This window comes from Ammodytes marinus (genome assembly GCF_949987685.1).
Source record: "Ammodytes marinus genome assembly, chromosome: 23".
NCBI classification, from domain to species: domain Eukaryota; kingdom Metazoa; phylum Chordata; class Actinopteri; order Uranoscopiformes; family Ammodytidae; genus Ammodytes; species Ammodytes marinus.
In genome coordinates this window covers 5,350,188-5,372,404 of record NC_137227.1, presented here as the reverse complement: position 1 = coordinate 5,372,404, position 22,217 = coordinate 5,350,188, and the positions used below count along the sequence as shown (strand labels likewise).

The window sequence follows — 22,217 nt, the reverse complement described above, 5'->3', positions numbered from 1 at the left end:
TTACACACACAGGTGCATAGCGGCAGTACAGGGGCACGCAAGGAAGTGCCGTGCAGTGTGTCCCAACTGTGACGGCAAGAGAGCAAACAGACGCTCTGAATTGAACACACACACACACACAAGCACACACAGTCAAGGAGCTAGGGTAATTCAGTTCAAGAGAGCTCGCACACGAAACTACATTCACAGCAAACTGAGACCCAGTGTGACACCACCTTGCTATAGTAAGGGGCCGCTGACAGATTTACTCCTAGCCTCACTTATGTGGAGAGTATAGCTAGTATGGAGAAACAAGCTATACCATATATTAGATATGTGGCCTTCTGCAGAGTTTGAGAAGAGGAGAAAGATATGCATGCAAGCAAGAAATTGACAATGATTATGAGAAACTGTGGTTCACTCAAATTCAAGGATTTTTCTGTCTTATACTGCAGTGCTAAGCCAGTTCACCTGGAAGCTCACATGAGCAGCACTGAAAAGCTGCTCTGCTAACATTAAATGTTAAAAATCCTTCTACAGTGGCCGTTAGGTTGCGTGATAAATCATTCATTATTCAAACACAGGCATGGTAAAATAGTTTTTTTTTTTGTGAAGACATTCTCAAGTATGAGTCACATAATTGTATTATTATCGCTGTTCTTTAAAGCTATAAATAGGCCTAAAGACCGCTTCTGCCTTGTGGAAAATCATATTATTTTGTGTATATAAAATTATTTTGCAAAATTTTGAAAATAACTTTGTTTGGGCAATATAAAAGAAGGTTATAGAGGTTAAATGAACAGCAAGACAGCAAAATGTACTGTTATGATGTAAATAGGCTAAGTGAGGCCATGCATTCTAAAAAGTAAATAGATTAAATAATGCAAGATTAGCTTTGACTGGCAAAACAATATTATATTGGCTGTATGCCTAGAGTCTCATTAAAAAAACATTTATTTTGTTGTTACCTGAGGCCCCATGTATTCAAATGATCTTTTTATATAATATATACACTCACCGGCCACTTTATTAGGTGCAGCGGTTCAATTTCTTGTTAACACGTATAACCTATCATCACATGGCAGAAACTCATTGCATTTTGGGGGCGCCTTTAGCTAAGGCCCCTCCCGGGCCGGGCCCAGCAGCAGACCCGGGTTCGATTCCCACCCGCGGTCGTTCTCTGCATGTCACTCCCCTCTCTGCCCCATTTCACCTCTGTCTCTCTGCACTATCAATAAAGCATACAAATGCCCAAAAAATATCTTAAAAAAAAAAAAAAGAAAAACTCAATGCATTTAGGCATGTAGACCTGGATGGGACAACTTATTGAAGTTAAACATGGAACATAGCAGTGTTGAGGGTGCCAGAAGGGCTGGTCTGAGTATTTCAGAAACTGCTGATCTACTGGGATTTTCACTCCAAACCATCTCTAGGGTTTACAGAGAATGGCCCGAAAAAGAAAAAAGACCCAGTGAGCGGCATTTGTGTGGATGTAAAATGCCTTGTTGAAGTCAGAGGTCAGTGGAGGATGGGCATACTGGTTTGAGATGATAGAAAGGCAACAGTAACTCAAATAACCACTTGTTACGACCAGGTAGGGCTGGGCGATATGACGGTATCATATCGTGGACGATATGAAAGTGTCTACCGGGAGAGATTTGGCCATACCGTTTATATTGCGGAGAAAAAAAGTTCATGTGGCGGCCGCGCCACACGGGGGCTCTGCAGTAGAGTTCTGGGCTGTAATACAGCTTCTCTACCCTCAACAGAAGAAGCCTCATATGTTGCTCTAGCTCTAGCTCCGGTGTGCAGTCACTACAGTTAACAAACCAAGTCACGGTGACAGAGCAGCTGGTTTTAACGGTCAAAAATGTCATCGGGCAAAGGAAACTTGCTGCTGTGTGCGGCGCTTCAGCATGCTGTTGCCGTGACGCAGAGTTGGCTTGCTTTAAGCCGCAAACTACATGGGTTAGCTCTCGTGAGCTAGCTGGCTAACAATGACATCTTGTTGGTGGAGACAGCCAGCAAGGCTGGTTTTATGTAACTTTAAATGTCAAACTTGAAAATACTATTTGTGTTGAAGCTGGAGTGAAAGTATTACCAGATATTTGCTCATTAGTTAATTTTGACAGCTTTTTTAAATGAAGATGAGCAAATACTGCAGGAAAATTCAAGTCTTTCATTTTTGATATAGGCTACTATAAATTGGAAAATGTAGGCTATTTGGTTGATGCTGTCATTTTTATTTTGCACTGACTGACTAAAGCCAGACTGGTGTGGTATATTGCACCAGTTTCTCTTTTGTATGGAAATTTTAGTTCCAAGCAAAAGATGAAAATAATCTAATGTGATTAAAGTTCAGTACGGTTATTGTAATCCATTGAATTTAAAGGAAAAATACTATATTGTGATATATATCCATATCGTGATATAAAATTACCTATATCGTGATATAAGATTTGGTCCATATCGCCCAGCCCTACGACCAGGGTATGCAGAATACCATCTCTGAACACAAAACACGACCAACCTTGAAGCGGATGGGCTACAGCAACAGAAGACCCCATCGGGTGCCACTCCTGTCAGCTAAAAACATGAAACTGAGGCTGCAATTTTCACTGGATCACCAATATTGGACAATAGAAGATTGAAAAATCATGCCTGGTCTGATGAGTCTCGATTTAATTTGCGACATTCAGATGGTGGGGTCAGAATCTGGCGTAAACAACATGAAAGCATGGCTCCATCCTGCCGTGGACCATCAACCATGCCATGATAAAAGTCGCTTAAACCCTCTTTCTTCTCCATTCTGATGCTCAGTTCTAACTTCAGCATGTTGTCTTCACCACGTCTACATGCCAATGCATTGAGTTGCTGCCATGTGATTGGAAGATTAACTTTTTGGTTTTATAAGCAATTGAACAGGTGTACCTAATAAAGTGGCCTGTGTGTGTGTGTGTGTGTGTGTGTGTGTGTGTGTTGTAAGTAGTGCTGCAGCTGTCAATTTATGTCTTCCTTTGCCAATCATGTATTCATGCAAAAAAAACTCTCTACACCCTGGTCCTAGCTTAACTAGTTATTGTGAGTTGAAATCAGAAGAACTGTCAAACGGATGCAGTACTTTAATTTACACCTTTTATTAGATTGTTTGCTTCATGTGAGTACACTCAAAGCTATTCCTTATGGGGATTTCTTTGAAATAGTTGCAGTTAGTAGCTGTGGTTTCTGCCATTATTGGTATTTATATTTAAGAGGAACTATATAGCAAGCCAAACATGGTGGTTAAGAAGAGATTTACTTAAAAATTACTCCAGATTATTTTTAAAAACCATCTTCAGGTATGCCATTGTTTGATAATATTGAGTTTCTGCACACCAAATGCTCACTTTTGAGGCCAACAAACTCTGTCTCATCCTTTTCTTGGTGTATAAATAGAGGCATAAACATATGAATAGAAGGGAAGAAAAAAGGGACAAGAGGAGGGATAGATCAAGAGAAAATGAATGAAGGATGAAAGACATACAAACCAACATCGAGATAGAGAGCAGGATTCAGCATGCGACAAATCTCCATGGCAACACAGCCATCACGACCTAGTCTTGGGAGGTGTGTGTGTGTGTGTGTCCTCCCACCCACAAATTTCAGTTTAATGCAGAAGCTTATGTATGTGGTTGTGTTAAGTACCAAATAAAGAACCTTTTTGTTCTGAGCATGCTTGAACCACATATAGCATTGAAATGTCGGATACATTCTGATGGCTGGTATTACGTCTACGGTGCCCATCCATCTCTACCATTGTGTCCTTGTGCAAGGCATTTAACCCCAAAACCGCTCCGGGGTGCTGTATTATATGCGAACATGGAATCTTAAATCGATTCACAGGGCTACACCAGGTAGTAGTGCACAACTGAAGCAGTTGAGTGGATATCAAGGATCTTGGTGCAGAGCATATTGATGAGGTGAAAAAGTAAATCTTTGGTACTATCACACTTTAGGCAAGTTACAGGATACAGGATCATTTAATAAATAAGAGTATTGAAGCAAGCGAAATAAACGAGAATCTTTCAAATGATCTGATCTTGATAGCAAATCACAGCAGGTGGTTTGTTATCAGACGACACATTCCACTGGCTGATTTACATGTCAGATCAGTTTATATATGAAGGCAGCCTACAGGCCTAATAGTCAGTTTATATAGCTCATGATTACAACAGCCCCTTCAATGTACTTGGGGTCTGACTTTTCTAACTTTTTCTGTTTATTTCACCTTTTTGATGTTCCAACTAGGACTGTCAGTGTAAACGGTAAGCCAAAACCTATTCAGTGCTGCCATTATCCCCCTTAATGGTTCTGTGCAATCATACCCCATTTTCAGGAATTAAAAAGCACATCCAAAAATGGTTTGACACATTTTAACACTGACAGGCAAATGAATGTGATTTTTAGTTGACTGCAGTGTGAGGTACTATAAGGTGAAGCAGTCTACTCGGCGGGGTGAAAACAAAAAGGCAGAATAGGAGCCTGATTATACATGGTATTTGATCAAGCAGTAGAAAAGAACAAATTCAGTTTTTTGCAATGCCATTAATAGCGTTTTGTCCCAGGCTCATTTGACAAAGTTTGTGTTATTTTTAAGCTCATATGTCCTTAATATTACCACTGCTTTGCCTTCCAACTGTTGATAACATGTTTGCATATCTTGTGTTTGGGTTGAGCCGGGTCTTGATAGTAGTGTGCTGCACACGCTTCGTGTGCGACTTTCCTTTAGTCGTACTTTCTGAACCTTACCGTGTAAAATTCCATCTGGTTGTATGTGAGTGGCTTCCTCCCAGAACTCAGATTAGTAAAGGTCAGTGATAATGAGGCTCGAGTCAAAACACAACCAGTACTGCCTTGGCTTAGCATTACTGCTTTGTGTGTGTGTATTTTGGTCATGTGCACATGCTTTTGTTTGCAGTGTGGCAGTAAATGGCTCTCAGCTGCAAACTTCTTGTCGGTGGGTTTTCACTTTGTGTTAATGTGTGTGTGTTGTGAGTGGGTCTGAATTGCAGTGCCGGATATAAACACTATACTAATGGTCTGTCCACACGGTAGGCAAAGAACTACCCACCCACCCACACACACACACACACATCTGACAGGCATGACACACAGTAACCGGTGAGCTTGGGTTCAGAGCTGGTGGTTGTAAAAAAAAGAAACCGGCAACAAATTGGGCCAGAAAATCCGAAATAACATAGCGGCATCATCCAAGCTGAACATGTATTAAACTGTCAGTTCACTAAACTGCAAAAATCAATTCAGATAAGGGGAAGTAACAGCTGAAATGACACTGCTTTAATTTGATACATAATGCATTCATATTATTTCAATACAAGTCTATGTACAGAAAAAAATATACATCAACTGATTCATGTGATCCAGCAAAACGGAACTGAACACATTACTAGGGCTGCAACAACGAATCGATAAAATCGATTACTAAAAGCGTTGGCAACGAATTTGGTCATCGATTCGTTGAGTCGCGCAATTAATAAGTCACTTGCAGGCGGGGCACTGTTTACATCCAGCCGCCGACAGGTTCATACACGCCCACAGCGAGCCTTCCGCACGTGAAGGCTCGCTTCACGTGCGGGAAAGCTATAGTGTGAGCGGCCACAGCTTGAATTTTGGTCATATCTAACACTGGACTGTAGGCCTATATAAAAGTGTTGTACCTTTGCTTTCTTTGGGTTAAAAAAAACTCCTTCAACTCAGTATCCGTCTAGTCCAAAAAAACTCTGTCAGCTGCTGCTGGTGCAGACGGTATACAGACGGGCTCGGAGAGTCGGCATCGGCGCATCAACAGTCATTCAAAGCAGTGGCAGTAATCACACAACCGAACGGTGTAGAATGTCCCACCGTCAGTTAAAAATAGTGATCCAGATTTTAAATCCATGTTAAAATCGGAAGGATATAGAGCTAGTTAGCTTAAAAAAAGTAGCAAACATGTCAACTGTGATGTGTTCAGGCCGGCTCAGTAATATGATTGATGTGTTCAAATGCAACACAAAAAAAAAAGAAATTTGAGATTTTGGCGAAACTTGTTTTCCCAGCAATATAAAATAGATAGTAAAGATGGAATTATGACCTGTTTAATGTCCTATCTTGAGCTATGATCATATCAGCAATTAAAGCAATAATACAAGTTCTATTTCAACAAAATAATAGAAAATTATCAATTGTGATATCAATAAAGACTTGGATCGTTAAGGAGTCTTGAAAATGGTATCAATATCAATACAAATGAACGATCTCCTGTCATCTGAGAGAAATTAAGATGATTTAATTTTTTTAACCGTTAGTATTTACCGGTTAAAAATATTATCGGTTGACTGGTTTACCATGAACATCCCTTATACTGTATAAATGTATATCATACATTGTATGTTTTTTTTGTGTTATCCCAGTTAAATTTATTATTAATTTATCATTTAATATTACTTTTAATAGTTCCGGGACGTTGGAGCAATAACCTGGTGTTTTGACACTTCAGTCTGCACTGTGAATTTGAAGTAATGTTCAGTTTTTGAATAAAGACGCGGCATTTACAAATGTTTCTTTTTTTTTATCGATTAATAGAAAAAATAATCGGCCGATTAATCGATTATTGAAATAATCGTTAGTTGCAGCCCTACACATTGCTCTGTCCAACCTCCTCAGTCCGGACGTGAAAGTGCTGCATAAAGAAGCAAGTGAGCCCAGCAAGAATGACCTAATAGCTTATACTGTTGAAGTGGAATTTAGACCAGGAAATACAAGAGAGTAACATACCAAGCTAGCAAGAGATATGCCAGGTAGATCGGTCTAGTGTTTTTCAGCAAGGGCACTGAATGGTATGGACGCACACACATTAGTGTCATACATGGATTTTTAAGTGAGGTGCCAAGAGTGATCTCTTTCTGCTTAGTTCCCCGTATGAACTTATATGTGATTGGGAAAATGTATGTCGTTGGGGTGGGCCGTGTGTTTCCAATTTTACTTCTCCTTCTAGGGCTGGGCGATATGACGATATCATATCGTGGACGATATGAAAGTGTCTACCGGGAGAGATTTGGCCATACCGTTTATATCGCGGAGAAAAAAAGTTAATGTGGCGGGAGCATATATGGAGCGGGAGGCAGCTGTCCCTCCGAGTCCCTACTGTTACACTGCAGTTACACCGCCGCGCCACACAGGGGCTCTGCAGCCGAGTTCTGGGCTGCAATACAGCTTCTCTACCCGCAACAGAAGAAGCCTCATCTGTTGCTCTAGCTGTCTAGCTCGTGGTCTAGCTTCGGTGCGCCGTCACTAAAGTTAACAAACCAACTCTGTGTCACGGTGGCAGAGCAGCTGGTTTTAACGGTCAAAAATGTCATTGGGCAAAGGAAACTTGCTTGCTGCTTCAGCGTGCTGTTGCCGTGACGCAGAGTTGGCTTGTTTTAAGCCGCAAACTACATGGGTTAGCTCTCGTGAGCTAGCTGGCTAATAATGACATCTTTAGCCTACTCGGGGCTTCACCCCCGTGCTGTTATTGTTGTAATGGTTTTATGTAACTTTAAAATGTCAAACTTGAAAATATTATTTGTGTTGAAGCTGGAGTTAAAGTATTACCAGACATTTGCTCATTAGTTAATTTTGACAGCTTTTTTAAATGAAGATGAGCAAATACTGCAGGAAAATTCAAGTCTTTCATTATTTTGATATAGGCTACTATCAATTGGAAAATGTAGGCTCTTTGGTTGATGCTGTCATTTTTATTTTGCGCTGACTGACTAAAGCCAGACTGGTGTGGTATTTTGCACCAGTTTCTCTTTTGTATGGAAATTTAAGTTCCAAGCAAAAATTTAAATAATCTAATGTGATTAAAGTTCAGTACGGTTATTGTAATCCATTGAATTTTAAGGAAAAATACTATATCGTGATATATATCCATATCGTGATATAAAATTACCTATATCGTGATATAAGATTTGGTCCATATCGCCCAGCCCTAACTCCTTCTACAAAGCTCCCTTCATATGACATGAATGTCGCTCAACCCAGTGTTGTGTCGTGATTATGTTAAACTCAATTTCCCTTGGAGTGCACTGGAACCTTGAGTTAACTAATTGCTGAAGTGTGTGTGTGTGTGTGTGTGTGTGTGTGTGTGTGTGTGTGTGTGTGTGTGTGTGTGTTAGCAGTTTAAAGTACGTTTCCATAAGTAGCATGCAGCATCAGAAAGTAATGTGAGAACAAAACAATGATGTCACTTATTGTCCTCCAACACTTCTATAATTATAACTGAGGGGGAGAGGTGCGTTTGTGAGTGTGTGTGTGTGTGTTTGGTTGGGGGAGGGGGATTTGCTTAGCCTGCAGCTGCCCAAAAATGAAGGAAGAATCGGAAGACAAAAATAGTCGGACATGAAAGAGGATAGGAGAAAGAGTTGAGGACTGTGGGAGAGGGGCAGAACTTGGAGGAAACACGCTTGAATTTTAACTTGCTGCGCTTTGTACAAAGCTCCCCAACTTCTGTCAGTTGACTCTTAATTAAAAGTTAGGCCTGCTGGCTACTGGGGGAGGGTTGATCCATTTAAGAACTAGTTAACAAAGATGGACATTTTGTCTCTGATCTACCAACCTTTATGCCAATTGTATAGAGTACCAATGTTATACAGCCATGGCTAGCTTGCAGCCCTCATTGATACAAGATGAATGTCTCACAACCATTGCCTTAGGGGCACTTTACACGACAACACGAAACGGTGCAAACGCGGAAAAATTCCCGCGGTTGCACTATATCATTTACAGGAAAACAGCAAACGCAGGCATGAAACCGCAGGTTTTTGAGATCACCTCCCAGGGAGGATTTTTTGGAAAACTTAACGGTTTTGGTTTCCTGTAAACACCGAAACCATTTCCCCTGATAACGCTGACGTCACGGCTCCACCCTCGCACATGCGTAGTCTATAACATTTGCTGTCAAAATACCCACAACACAAGCGAGTTATAAAGTTAGAAGACAACATGAACGGTGTCCACACGGCACCACCACTGTAATCAGCGGAGAGTGTCGTGCAGCGCTAAAATATAGGCTAACACTCGCCAATTTAGTCCAAGCGATTACCGCAGTAAGTTATTGAGACCACCCGCCACTTTGGCTGGGGAAAGATTTGTGCTCTGCCTGTTTTTCTAGCTAAATAAACGTGTGTCACTTCTATATGCCAGGGACACGGCTCTCTCTACATTAAAAACACTATCAGCGTGCAGCGGTTCAGCTAGCGGCTACTGTTCAACAAAAGGAGCATTAAGGTTACGGCTTCAAAGTAAAAGCATTTCACTGGCTAAACATTAATAGCATTTCACTGGACACACGTGAGTTGACTTTTATTTTGAAGTACGCCTAACGGGAAGGTATCCGCTCACGAAGCCCCTTCACTATCAGCAAGTCTTCTGTTTTTACGAGTTCAATGCGGTGAAATAAGAGGACAGAAAGCTTGTCTTTTACAATATTTGTAACCCCAAGCTTACACCAACCGCTTTATGAACGTTAGTGGCATTCATTTTCGGTTACAGTAAGGTTTTATGCATCGAATTGTACCGGAAGAGCTATCTACTAGGCTGTGTCACCGCTGACTATTGGCTTGGCACTGCTGCTACAGCGATTTCGGCCCGTTTCCTCTGAAAACTTGTGTACGGGTGAAGATGTCAGATAAATTGTGTCTGAACGGGGTTTTTTTTAAAACCAAAAACTGGAAAACTGTCACGTTTTCACAGTGTAAAGTGCCCCTTAGTTTTATGAAAAGGAAAAATGATAGCGAAATAAAAAAGTTCAAATTGTCCTATGTTAACCTCATTATTGCCAACACTTTCCCCATGATCTCAAAAAGCTACAACACCAGAATAATGGAGTCTTGCTTCCTGTAAGTGCTCATTGTGAACTCTTGCTCGTTTAAAATATTAAAGGCATTTTGTTTTTGCAAAATGTTATCTTGTCGTGGGGAATCCCAGTTGGCAGTCAGTACAACACTTTTGTTGCGGAGGATTTGTTGGGGAGCCTTCATTTGTTAATTTGTCACACTTGTATGGTTTAGAGGTTTTGTTTTCAGAGGGGAAATTAGAGAAGTCTCGGACTCAAATGCAATGTATAGATGTCAATAGAGTATGATGTACAATCAATTCAATGCAGTGTTGCTATTGAAAGCTTCACCTGTCAGTCAGCACACTAGTAGAAACCAGTTTACTCTGTAGAATTCAGGTTCTGCAGCAAATCAGACAACACGTTTACAAGCAACATAGTAATCTCTCATTCAGAATTCTTTCTGAATGAGAAGATAGTGTAAAACGGTTTCCTCCAATCCTCTACCACGCATACAGAAACTTTATGGTTTCTTATGACGTTCAAGAAGTCAGGTTATTGCAAAAACAAATACTAACATTTCTAAGAGAAGGGACATGGAGGGATTACTGCCGTTAATTACCCTACATTTTTCCCAATAGGAGTACTACTGACTATTGGACTATATTCACATCTGCAGTCAGGCATGTGTAAAATTATGCTTTAGCTGTGTTTCTGTATAAAAAAATCAATATGAAGTTTTAAATTGGAGCTCTCACACCCTTCCCCACACTTTCTTTTTTCCTTTTTTGGGGGGCAAAAGTTGACCCCCAGGCGCTATTTTGGACGGCATGACTCTAGCGAAATCAATGCAGAGCTGAAAGAGTGACGGAGGGAGTTGGATCACTTGGACCTCTCTGAGAACAGTCCAGTTGATCTAGAAATCAGCTTTGTATGGTCAGATCAGTTCTTTGTTGTCTCCAATAGTGTGCACATATGACACATTGTCCGTCTCCCTCTCCCCCTCTCCCACATGATCCAAAAATAAAAATCATTTCAACAAGGCCACATAAGGCCCTACCCGGGTCCTGTCTTGGTATAATGTAACTGTCATTCATTTTTAATCCCAGTTCCCCCCTGCTCGTGTTCTAGCTTAATCTGGCCTATCACACTTTATGCAGCTCTTCACTGTCAGCATTAGGATGTGGGGTGAGGGGGGGGGGGGGGTGCAGACATTAGATCATACCATCTGGACTGAAGCAAGAAACACACAAGCACAATGAAGTAATCATGAGCTATCCCCGTTTGTTTCCCATGGCCATGAGATAGGGGAACGGAGGGAGGAAGATGTTGATCAAAATGTGGTCTGTGGGTCGTTTGCGACATAGAGCGAGCCTCTAATTTGTTGAAGCTCGAGAGAGATAATTAGGGGAATGAAATGACTAGTCGCTGTTTGAGGGAAAGAACAAGAGAAAGAGATGATTTGTGCAAACCGCTCCACTCCGCACCAACAGTGTGAATTTCACTGGACTGTCTCTCTCGTTGGTGTCAAATCACTCGAGAGGTGTGTGTGATTTATGCCCCTCCATGCACCCGCACCAGTGTGTATTCTTGTATCTGCACGCGGGTGTTTGTGTCACAGACCGTGTGTGTGTGTGTGTGTGTGTGTGTGTGTGTGTGTGTGTGTGTGTGTGTGTTTGCGTCTCGTCACCCTGGAGCCAGTCGTCCTCTCCTCTGACCCTGATCCCTGTCACCTGTCCACTCAGATCACACACACACACACACACACACACCCACACACCCCCTTGCACTATAACTGTGACCCTTTCCTGGAGTTGAAACCCAATCGCAGTTGCCAGCCATGCTAAACTTGCCAGCACAGCAAGGTTTTGTTTTCTTCTTTGTGGGTGTGTATATGACTGGAAATACCTACTGTCTGCTGTAAGATGAACGGAAGCAGTTTTAATCCATTACTACCATATGAATGGACTATTAAAAATGCTTTATTCACTGCCGGACTTGTGGGTTCAATTTAAAGTCAATGTGAATATCCTGTCAAAAGATGAATACTGTGTGTGTGTGTGGCCCATGACTTCAGTGTGAAACATTAACCATGGTAAAACATTGACAATAGTAAAATCAAGTCAAAGCACACAGTCTCCCGCACCTTCACTTTGACCGGACACAAGAGAAGCAGTGTTATCAGGCTGTCTGCATAGTTTTTAGTGTTTGGCAGTGGCTCTTACTGACATGCGCTCAGAATAAAGCAATATTACGTTGCAGTAAATATACTAAACGGAAATCTACACATTTTAATTTCACTAGGAAATGCATAAATGGCAGTCATTTTGAATTACAGGTTAAACAAGGCAGAATATTGAATACAATTGCAGTTCATGTATATTTGCTAAAATTGTTGCAATATTTGTTTGTAATCAGTGCTGTTGCTCTCCAGTTACTTTCAGCTCTCTGTGTATAAATCAGTGGACTTGTTTGTTTCCCCCAAATAGTTTTTTCATGGCTGTCCAATTAGAGAGTGCAGCTTCCACTTACAGCATTGGATTGGCTTAAAAGGCTTTCATCTATTTATTTTAAATTGGTTGAGTGATTCTCTACATAATGACATCTATTGCAGGATGGCCGTCCTGGGAGAGGGATCCCTTCCTCTGTCAACTCTCCCTGAGGTTTTTAAAATCCCGATAAAGGGTTTTTACTGCGAGTTTTTTCTCAGCTGAGATAAGGGTCTAAGGGCAGGGTGTCATACTGTATGGAATGTAAAGCCCACTGAGGCAAATGTCTATATATTGGGCTATACAAATACAACTGATTTGATTTGATTCATATCTATTTCCAACCCTTGTGAAAATGTACCCCTCTTGTGAAGCCAGATCCAAATCAATCCATCCCATGTTTCTATCTTAATCTTTTTTTTTTTTTTTTTTAACTTTTATTTGAGTGGTTTTACAATATTTACACTTATGGACAAAAACGGAACAAGTAGACACATACAATAGTACAAACCCCATCCCCCTCCCTTTCTATCTTAATCTTGCCACAAGATTATATTGTGGCAACACCTGGGCAGAAGTGCAGCTTTTGCTCTATTGACCAATTTTTGCGGGCTGTTTCTTATCCATAATACACTTAAAGGCCAATATTATCTGGACTGGCCTTCCTGAATAGTATACAGTCAACTTTGGAGTAGTTTTTTGATTCTAAGCTTTACATCTACATACATGTGCCAGTGTTTGTAATGTATTGATATATATCATAGATCATAGTAAGGTCACTGACTTGAATGCTTTTAAGAGTTGTTGCTACAAGTTGAAACCAGAATTTGAATCAGATTGTTTCTTTAACTTTAAAAGCATTGGTTCAATGTTGGCCCAGGCCCATTGCTGTACGTCTATCCCTCTCTCTGCCCTGTCCTTTCTCTCTCTCTAAGACAAACCTATCTACAACAGGATAAAGAATGACCCAAAAAAAGCATTGTTGTCCGTGTTAGAGGAAATCAAAAGCTTTGTTGAATATCTGTCCTTTGAGCTTTGAATATCCTGTAGTTATTTGGTCCCGTTGATACAAAGTGTTTTTCGGGAGAGCCCGAGTAATAGCGCTTTGGAATGTAAAACTTTTTTTCCTTCGCTTTTTGCCCTGGCAAATTTTTACTGTCACTTTGTATTACTTTTAGCCTGCGAGTCATCATGGAACTCTTATGCTTACATAATGCCTTCTCTCTTCTCAGGAGTCCAAGTCGTCTGGCCGCTCCAGCATGCCGCGATGTCGGAACTCCGTCGCCACCACCACAACAGATGACCAGCCGCACATCGGTAACTACCGGTTGCTAAAAACCATCGGCAAGGGCAACTTCGCCAAGGTCAAACTGGCGCGACACATCCTCACCGGAAAAGAGGTAAGTGTTCATGAAAAGGACAAACAGTACACGTGTGCTAGATTGGACTGAGGGCCCACGGAGTCAGTGTGACTTCCTGAACTTTAGACCTTTCTCTTTCTTTCTCTTTCTCTCTAATGCCTTACTCATGCCCCTTTATTTAACTAGAAACTTGTCACGTAAGCTTTAATTGAGAACAACAGATTTTAAAATCCAAAAGCTGTTGCCTAGAAATGGACGTACATTGTTATCCTTGAAACAAATTGAAAATGCCAGTATACATAATTAGCAAGTGAGGTATCCTGACTACTGTACTTTGTTTACTGGTATTGGTGAAAGTTTAACTCTATTCAGTCACAAAACTATTTAGAGTAGAAAAGAAGCCTTGGGTGTTTTCTTTATTTTGCCAAGGTGGTAAGAAGTAGGGCTGTGTCAAAAAATCGAAATATCGATATATCGCGATACTTAGTTTCCCGATATCAGTATCGATTTTTATATCAAAATATCGATTTTTTATAATAATTTTTTTTATGATTTTTTTTTTTTTTTTTTTTTTTTTTTTGCTTTTCAAGGCTTTATTGACAGTGCAGAGATACAGATATGAAATGGGGCAGAGAGGGAATAGAATGCAGAGAACAATCACGGGTCAGATTCAAACCCATGTCTGCTGTCAGGCCTGAGCCTCTAGGATACTGACTATTGAAGTTAGATCAGTTTTGTTTATAAAAATACTCAAGATTCACTGTGTCACAAAAGCACACTGATGTGTTTTCACTTTCATTGTGTCCTGTACAGTTAGTACAAGAGTGAATTGGATTTGTTATTTTGATGTTATGGCAGCTGCAGCAGTGTTTGATAATTTGTCAAAACAAAAAAAAGGAAGAAAAATAGTAAAGGAAGTTGTGAATGAAATAGTTTTGACTTCATTTGTCTGTACAATTATCACTATATTGTGCTGTTATGTTTGACAAGGCAACTTGTTTATGGAATATCGCAATATATCGTGACAGTGTTTCCCCTACCATTATACAGGCCTGGCGGGCCCGCCAGGCCAACGGGACCCCCCGCCAGGCCAACAGCTGCCCAAAAAAAAAAAAAAAAAAAAAAAAAAAAAAAAAAATCTTTTTTTTTTTTGTCTGCGCTACGCCGCGCGATGCACGTGTGCATTCGGAGCGCACATGTCAAACAGGGAAACTGACGAGAAAGAACCTTCCTTTATAGGTCCATGGCATAGGCTACACTGGAGATATTTAGGACTCAGTAACAGGGAGTTGAACAGGAAAAAGTGATGAGCAAAACTTAGAAAGTTAAAGTTGCTATGTCGCCATGGCAACCAATCTGTATCAACAGCTGAGACAGCGCAGCAAGTTATCTTGAAAACAGCAGGCTATAGTAGCCCTACAAGCTTTATTTTTTGGTATTTTCAATGCTACTTTATTTTTATGTTTTAAATTGAGAACTAGGCTACATAAAATATAATGGGTCAGAATACAAAATGTTGCTTATTTTGCACACATTTTGATTGATAGGCTAATCATGATGTGTAGCCTAGGTTAATTCATTTATTTTAAATTAATATTTGATAAATTAAAGAAAATGTTTCATGATCCAGATTATTCCAGAAATTAATACTAGACAGGATATACCTGTCTATATTAGGTCTTCGTGTTTATTGTATTTTATTTTCATATCTATGTGTTTTTCTTCAATAGTTTATATGGCTTGTGTCTCCAAATTATTCCATAAAATTGTTTTAGGCAGGACATATGACAGCTGTTTACAGAGCAAAAAAAAAAAAAATCAGATTTAGCTTCTCAAAGTGCACCAGTTTGATGCATTTAACTTTAAAAAGGTAAAGGTTTTCTTCCGCAGGGGCATGCCCCAAGACCCCACTAGAAGGTCCATTCTCCCCCAGCAGTCTCAAAAAATCCTGAGGGAAACACAAAATGTACAAACGTACCGAATGTGAAGGCATAACCCTATGCCCTGATTTGTAGCGGGCTGTCAAAAGAGGCTCATCCATAATACAGTTAGTTTTGGTCAATTTCTACTACAAATTTGGTACGCACGCCGCGCGCATACTCTTTATCAGCTTTTACCACCGGGCCTAAAAACAATTCTAGGGGAAACACTGTCGTGATATATCAAGATACGCAATACATCGTGATATATCGTGATATATCGTATCGTGACCAGTGTATCGTGATACGTATCGTATCGCGAAGTCCTTGACGATACCCAGCCCTAGTAAGAAGTAGAAAAACCCCTTAAATGTTTTGCTGATGTCTCACCAATGTTAATCTTCCTTCCTGGTTGCTGAGGACAGGGAAGGACTGGCGCTGTGATCTGGTCTGATCCTAGGCTAGCGTAGCTTTGGGGACAGTACATCTGCTGCGGGAGATTAGATCACCATTGTCAGCTTGAATAGAGAAGCCTAAAAGTCTCCGGCTTACTTTGAATTCCAGATGTGATGTAATGCGGTGGACGGCCCCTTTAAGGGAAAAGCTGTGTCTGCAGTGAGCCCATGCTGGGCTTTTTCAGAGGCCCAGTCAAGTCAACTCTTGGTGTGTGTGTGTGTGTGTGTGTGTGTGTGTGTGTGTGTGTGGCGAGCTAGAGAGGGGTGGGCGGGTTCTGTCAATGTGTGACAGCTCTGTGCCTGACACCCTGATAACACTCCATGTGACTCGCTGGCGCATACACACGCGCGCACACACACGCGCACACACACGCATACACACACACATAAAGAAAACAAGGGAGAATCAGAAGGCATGAAAGAGTCAGACAGACAAGCACAACCAGAAAGAGGAGTGGAAGAAAGGAGTTGGTTAACAGTGAAAGGCTGAACTGGGAGAGAGAAGTAGACCTCCCTTTTCTGTGTCCTTGTTGAAAGATAATTCTTTGTTTCACTCGCCTTTCTATTGATGTCCTCTTTTCTGTTTTATTTTTTTTCTAAATCTCTCTCTGAATCCCTCCCATCTGTCTGTCGGTGCATATTTTTTGTTCTGTCCGTGTTGTTTTTCTCTTGTTTCATCCCTGTGTTTATCTATCTCTCTGTCTCCTTCGTCAGTGTCCTCTGTTGGATTATGAACTATAGACCTTATCATGGCACGATTATAAACCATGCTTCAGCTGTCTGTGTGTCTCTCTGTATAGTGCCCTATTGTGCACCTGTTGCATGCTGTGATTGTGTGTTCATAACTTTAAGGTGAAGTAAGCCATTCTGGAGAATGCTTGTTGTCAAAATCACATTTTGTATTAAAATCAGTGAATATCTCTGGAGGATCCGCTATATGTACCATACTGTCTGAGCACTAAAAAATTCCAATGTTAATACACAGCCTAGTCTCTGTAAACGGGCTTGTTGGGAGTGAGCCACCTTGTTTACATAGTCTTTGAGAATGTATTCTTTGTTAACATTCCAATTTATAGAGCCTAAGCTGTGTATTCACACCAGATGATTTTTCAGCGTCCACAGGTAAGGACAGGTAGCGGATCATGGGGAGATTTTCACTTATTTTGACAAAGTGATTTTGACATCAAGCATTCTCCAGAATTGACTCTGATCCACATTTGATGCAGCCAGACTTTATCGTTCTGTTTGTGTGTGAGATGTCCCCAAAAGATGGAGGTGTGCATGTGTGTTTTGTGCTGTGGTCTCAGGCTGTAGTAGCCTGGTCCTACCATACCATCGTACTTCATTTCATTTGTACAGAGGGTCTGGAATCGCTCAATTGACAAACGTTCACTCACTTGAAGGTGGGTGTCTGTTGAAGTTTAAAACTATTGGATCTGCCCAGTGCCACTTTGGATCTGGCAACCAATCGCATAATGTTTGGTCGTGACGTATGTCAAGCGCCGGCTTCTGACTACAACTGAAACTGCGGCACGTCATTGTTCTCAGTCACTCCCTCTGTTCGCTGATTGGACCACCACTGGGGAAGGGAAATGAAAATTGAGCGGAAGTATGTAGGCGGGCAGTGCCAGGCTAAGGCTGTAGCTGGGCAGTATTGCATGAGTGATATGTGTCAACCCCACTGCTTACACAGCAAGGGTTATTAATGAATAAAAGGCTAATAATAAATTAATGTTCTTGTTTTGCTCCTAGGTGGCTGTTAAGATCATTGATAAGACACAGCTCAACTCCTCCAGTTTGCAGAAGGTGGGTCTCTCCCTTTCTCTCTCTTGCACACACACATGCACGCTCGCGCACACACATGCACATTGCACACACACACACGCAAACACACACATGCCGGCCCAAAATTCAAAACTCAGTCCTTCTTCTCCCTTTTCTCAGAAGTCATTCTCAAGTCCCTCTTCATGCCCCACGTGTCTTTCTCTTTTACTCTTTCTATCTTTTGCACTCTCTCTGTCCATCTCTCTCTTTCCATTCCCCCGCTCTCTCTCTCTGTCTCTCTCTATGAAGTGGTCTAGTTTTCAGAGAGAGTTTTAATTACAGGAAACAAGCTGCAATTACTACTTTTGATCGTGGCAGGGTGGGGTCTGTCCACTTACATGCACACTCTCTAACCCATGTATGCTTGGGCGTGCACACACACACACACACACACACACACACACACACACACACACACACACACACACACACACACACACACCAAACACATCCGCAGATATACGGCATAGAATACACACAGGGCACATGACAAGAAAATGTTCAGACATAGAAAAGTTGCTGACACGGCCGACGTTCTTTAAATATTACATTTATTTTTCTCTTAAACTCAACATTTCCAATGTGAACACCAACAACAATTATAAGAAATACTTCCTCTCTTTCACTCAGACCTAAACGCATTCATCAAAATCTTTACAAACTGGTCAAATAAAATGGTTGAAAGTGCTCAAAATGAAGCTGACTTCCCATGTTTATGGTTATGAGTAGCATGTAAAGACCCGGACACACCGGCCCGATAATCGCCGTCGGAGAGTCTGGAGGGGCCGGGGACACGAATCTGTTTGGTGTGTGGTGTGAAATCAGTCGTCGTAGATGTCGTCGGGCTTCTTTTGAGCCGATTGAACATGTCATTCAGTTGGAGCAATTTGATTGGTGGAGGGCTAGCGAATCAGTGAAGTGAGGCGGGTAGCACAAACAGCTAACAACAGCTAGCCATTGTTTTAATGTGTTTGTTTGTTTTGTTCAGCGAGTACTCAAATGCATCAACCCTTGTTGACTGCTCGACACCATGCTCGACACTCTCTGCTAAAAATGGTGCTCTTCATGGTCCATAAATATAAGTACGTATTTCTATCTATGTTTATGGTCTAGAGAGCCGTCCCATCATTTCCGGCTTCCGTATTTTTTTGGGCCGCAATACAGATTAGCGCCGCCTGCTGTTATGGAGACATTACGTCCCGCGCAAGCGCAGAGCGTACGGAAAGTCAGCAGTCGGCTCGGTGTGTTCTTTGCACTTTTTTGGCCACGACGGGAAGACTGGAGCTGCCTGAATCAGCAGTCTCCATTTTCGGGTAGTCGGACCGGTGTGTCCTGGCCTTTACCCAGTGCTACAGTTTGGCTGATCTGTTTTTGAACAACACTGGCAGTCAGTGTGACAGAGGAATAATGTGCAGGCCAGATTTATAGTTTGTGAAAGAAAATGTGACTGTATAGTTACGCACATATAGCCACCGTAGCTCCACCGTTAAGATAAGTATAAAACTTGCTTTATGGTTCTGTGATCACAATAAATGTAATATAACTACTTGGAAAAGAGTGTAGCATTGTTTGTAACTTTGATAGCTCTAGGCTAGCTTCTTACTGTCTGTCTATAGTGTCTCTTCCCAATATTTGATACCTAAAACCTCCAGTTAAACTTGTTTGCTGCTCCTCTCTCTGAGGAAATAAATTCTTAATAAGTAAAAAGCATCCCTTTATGTTTGCTTTTCCTAGTTATTTTAAGTATACGCTCATGAACAGGATGGGAATGTTTGTGTTTTGAGTATCATTTAACCCACAAAAATAGTTTTGATATGAGCAAATATTGAGTCCTTTTGCAATGAAACAACGTATCACATAGAGCTATATCAACCTAGATCTGCTGGTGTATTTGACTGTGGCTTGTTTTATTGCAGCTCTTTCGGGAGGTGAGGATCATGAAGATGTTGAATCATCCCAACATAGGTGAGTGAGTCATGACACTGAAACGTGAGCTCCCACTCTGTCGTCACTCACCAGACCTGATTTACATTGCACTTTCAAGGTCATGTGTTCAAGCTAAAAATATAATAATCTGAACTCCCTCTCCCACTCCCTTTTTTTGCTTTTACTCTTAATCTCTTACGCTCCCTTTCCTCTCTCCTTTTTTTTCTGCCCTTTTCTCCCTTCACTTTACATGTCCCTCCCCCTTCTAATGCACTGTCTTTGCCTTTCTCTCTCCACCTCCAGTCAAGCTCTTTGAGGTGATAGAGACAGAGAAGACTTTGTACCTGGTAATGGAGTACGCTAGTGGAGGTAAGTGCGTGTCACTGTGAAATCATTCCCCCCTTAGGCTTGGCACTCTATATGGTAGAATAAAATGGTTCCCAAATAAAAAGAATGCTATCTTCCCCCAAAATGTATAGGCTCGTCTGTGTTTTGTTAGAATTTGACCATAGGGCAGTTAACAAAAATGTCCAGTTTTTATTAGATTATGTTTGTTGTTTTGCCTACTGACCATCTCTATCCCCTTTTGCATTGAAAGTAACGTACGTTGTAAATACAATACATAGCTTGTTTGTATTTTAATGTCTTAAAATAATTACAGCTTAAGTAAACTGTGTGCCCATACTTACAGTACAGTGCTAAGTTGAATGTCCAATTGACCCAATACTCTTGGCTGTACAGAGGCAAGTGTCGGGTTCCATACTAAATCTGCTCTCCTCCGCTCTTTCCCACCTCCCAGGAGAAGTCTTTGATTACTTGGTGGCCCACGGCAGGATGAAGGAAAAAGAAGCCCGTGCCAAATTCAGACAGGTGTCTATTTTTATATTTCATTTGTTTATGTGCTGCTGTTGTTTTAAGGCATGGTTAACCACGATCAATTATTTGTTTGCCTCTATACACATTTTGGAACTTGCATGTTATTTGTTGAATCAGGTGGACTGGCAGCAGACTTTGAGGGATAGGCGTTTAATGATTTTAATTTGGGATTTAAAAAAAAATCTCTTTAGAAATATATATGTTATTTAGCTGGTTCCGCTTCAAAAAAAGATGTGAATTGCATAAAACCCATGCATTTTGTATTTTAATGTTTTAATGATTGATTTATTGACCATTAAAATGTAAGCAGTTCAGGGAATTGCCTGTATTCTTCCTCCCTAATACTCCGTCTTGATTTCAATACACGAGCTGTATACAGAGCTCTCTGTGTTTTCAATGGCCATTTCAACTCCATCTTGACATCCCTTCTCTCCCTTTCTCACTGTCCAGATTGTGTCAGCGGTGCAGTATTGCCATCAGAAGTGTATAGTACACAGAGACCTCAAGGTGAGAACATACACACATTATTAAATTACATTGAGTGTCAAAGCACAAGCAAGCGTGCTCTCTCTCTCTTTCCTAATTTTTTCTTCTCTTGCACGTTTCTTTCATTCACTCTCTCTCTCTCTCTCTCTCTCTCTCTCTCTCTCTCTCGCTCTCTCGCGCTCTCGCGCTCTCGCGCTCTCTCGCGCTCTCTCGCTCTCTCTCTCTCTCTCTCTCTCCGACCATAGTTGTTGTCTTCATAAGATTTGACGTTTAGAGATACAATCCCAACACATGGACAGGCAAGGACAGAGGTTAATCACAAAGATCATATAATGTTTCTCTGAGTGCTACGGCTTAAGAGCACGCACACACAGACGCTTCAATGCCGTTATCCTATTGTGTTCGCTCTTGGATACCTCTCTCTTTCGGTCTCCATTTATTTTTCCTCCTGTCTTTGACTCACATTAGTTGTTGCCAAAAACACACACACACACACACACACACACACACACACACACACACACACACACAGAGGCAAAGCTAGTTCACAGTATTATGCAGAGTTGTAAATCCTCTTATTGTGCCAGCAAGCAGACCTGTAGACAAGACATTATCATGATTACTGTTACAGTAACCATAAGGGAACCTCTCATCTGAAGATATTTTGTCTGACTCATTTATTTTTTGTCTTTTAATACACCCTTTTCAATGCTTAGACCAAGGTCATAAAACATTTCCTACACTTTGTATGGGTGATTGTGGTTGGCATTTAGAAGAAAGGCAGCATGACAGATGAGGGACTTGTTGAGGACAGACAGTTCTCATTATTGTAATGCGTACCATCCTGCACATTATCCTAATCACTATTTATCTGGGGGCTGTAATGTGAAATCCGGCACACGCTTTAACTCAAGTAGGTCCCACTCTGTTAGAGCAAATATTGATGAGCCTGCATTTCACAGCAAGACTTAAATCAATTCAATGAAAATAAAATATAAAGCTACATCAGAGAGTTTGATTTTGTTGTTTGGCCAACTTAAAGTAAT

At 41.1% G+C, this 22,217-nt stretch overlaps 1 protein-coding gene across 9 annotated transcripts in view; it reads left to right on the top strand.

The window, feature by feature from the left end:
• Positions 1-22,217, top strand: part of mark2b (MAP/microtubule affinity-regulating kinase 2b) — a 56,353-nt gene that overhangs the window by 9,261 nt on the left and 24,875 nt on the right. For all 9 annotated transcript variants that reach the window (XM_080052246.1, XM_080052244.1, XM_080052242.1 and 6 more), the window contains exons 2-7: positions 13,557-13,724; positions 17,812-17,865; positions 19,800-19,848; positions 20,113-20,178; positions 20,609-20,679; positions 21,136-21,192. In XM_080052246.1, the coding sequence (XP_079908372.1) occupies positions 13,557-13,724; positions 17,812-17,865; positions 19,800-19,848; positions 20,113-20,178; positions 20,609-20,679; positions 21,136-21,192 (465 nt within the window). The remainder of the gene's footprint in view (positions 1-13,556; positions 13,725-17,811; positions 17,866-19,799; positions 19,849-20,112; positions 20,179-20,608; positions 20,680-21,135; positions 21,193-22,217) is intronic.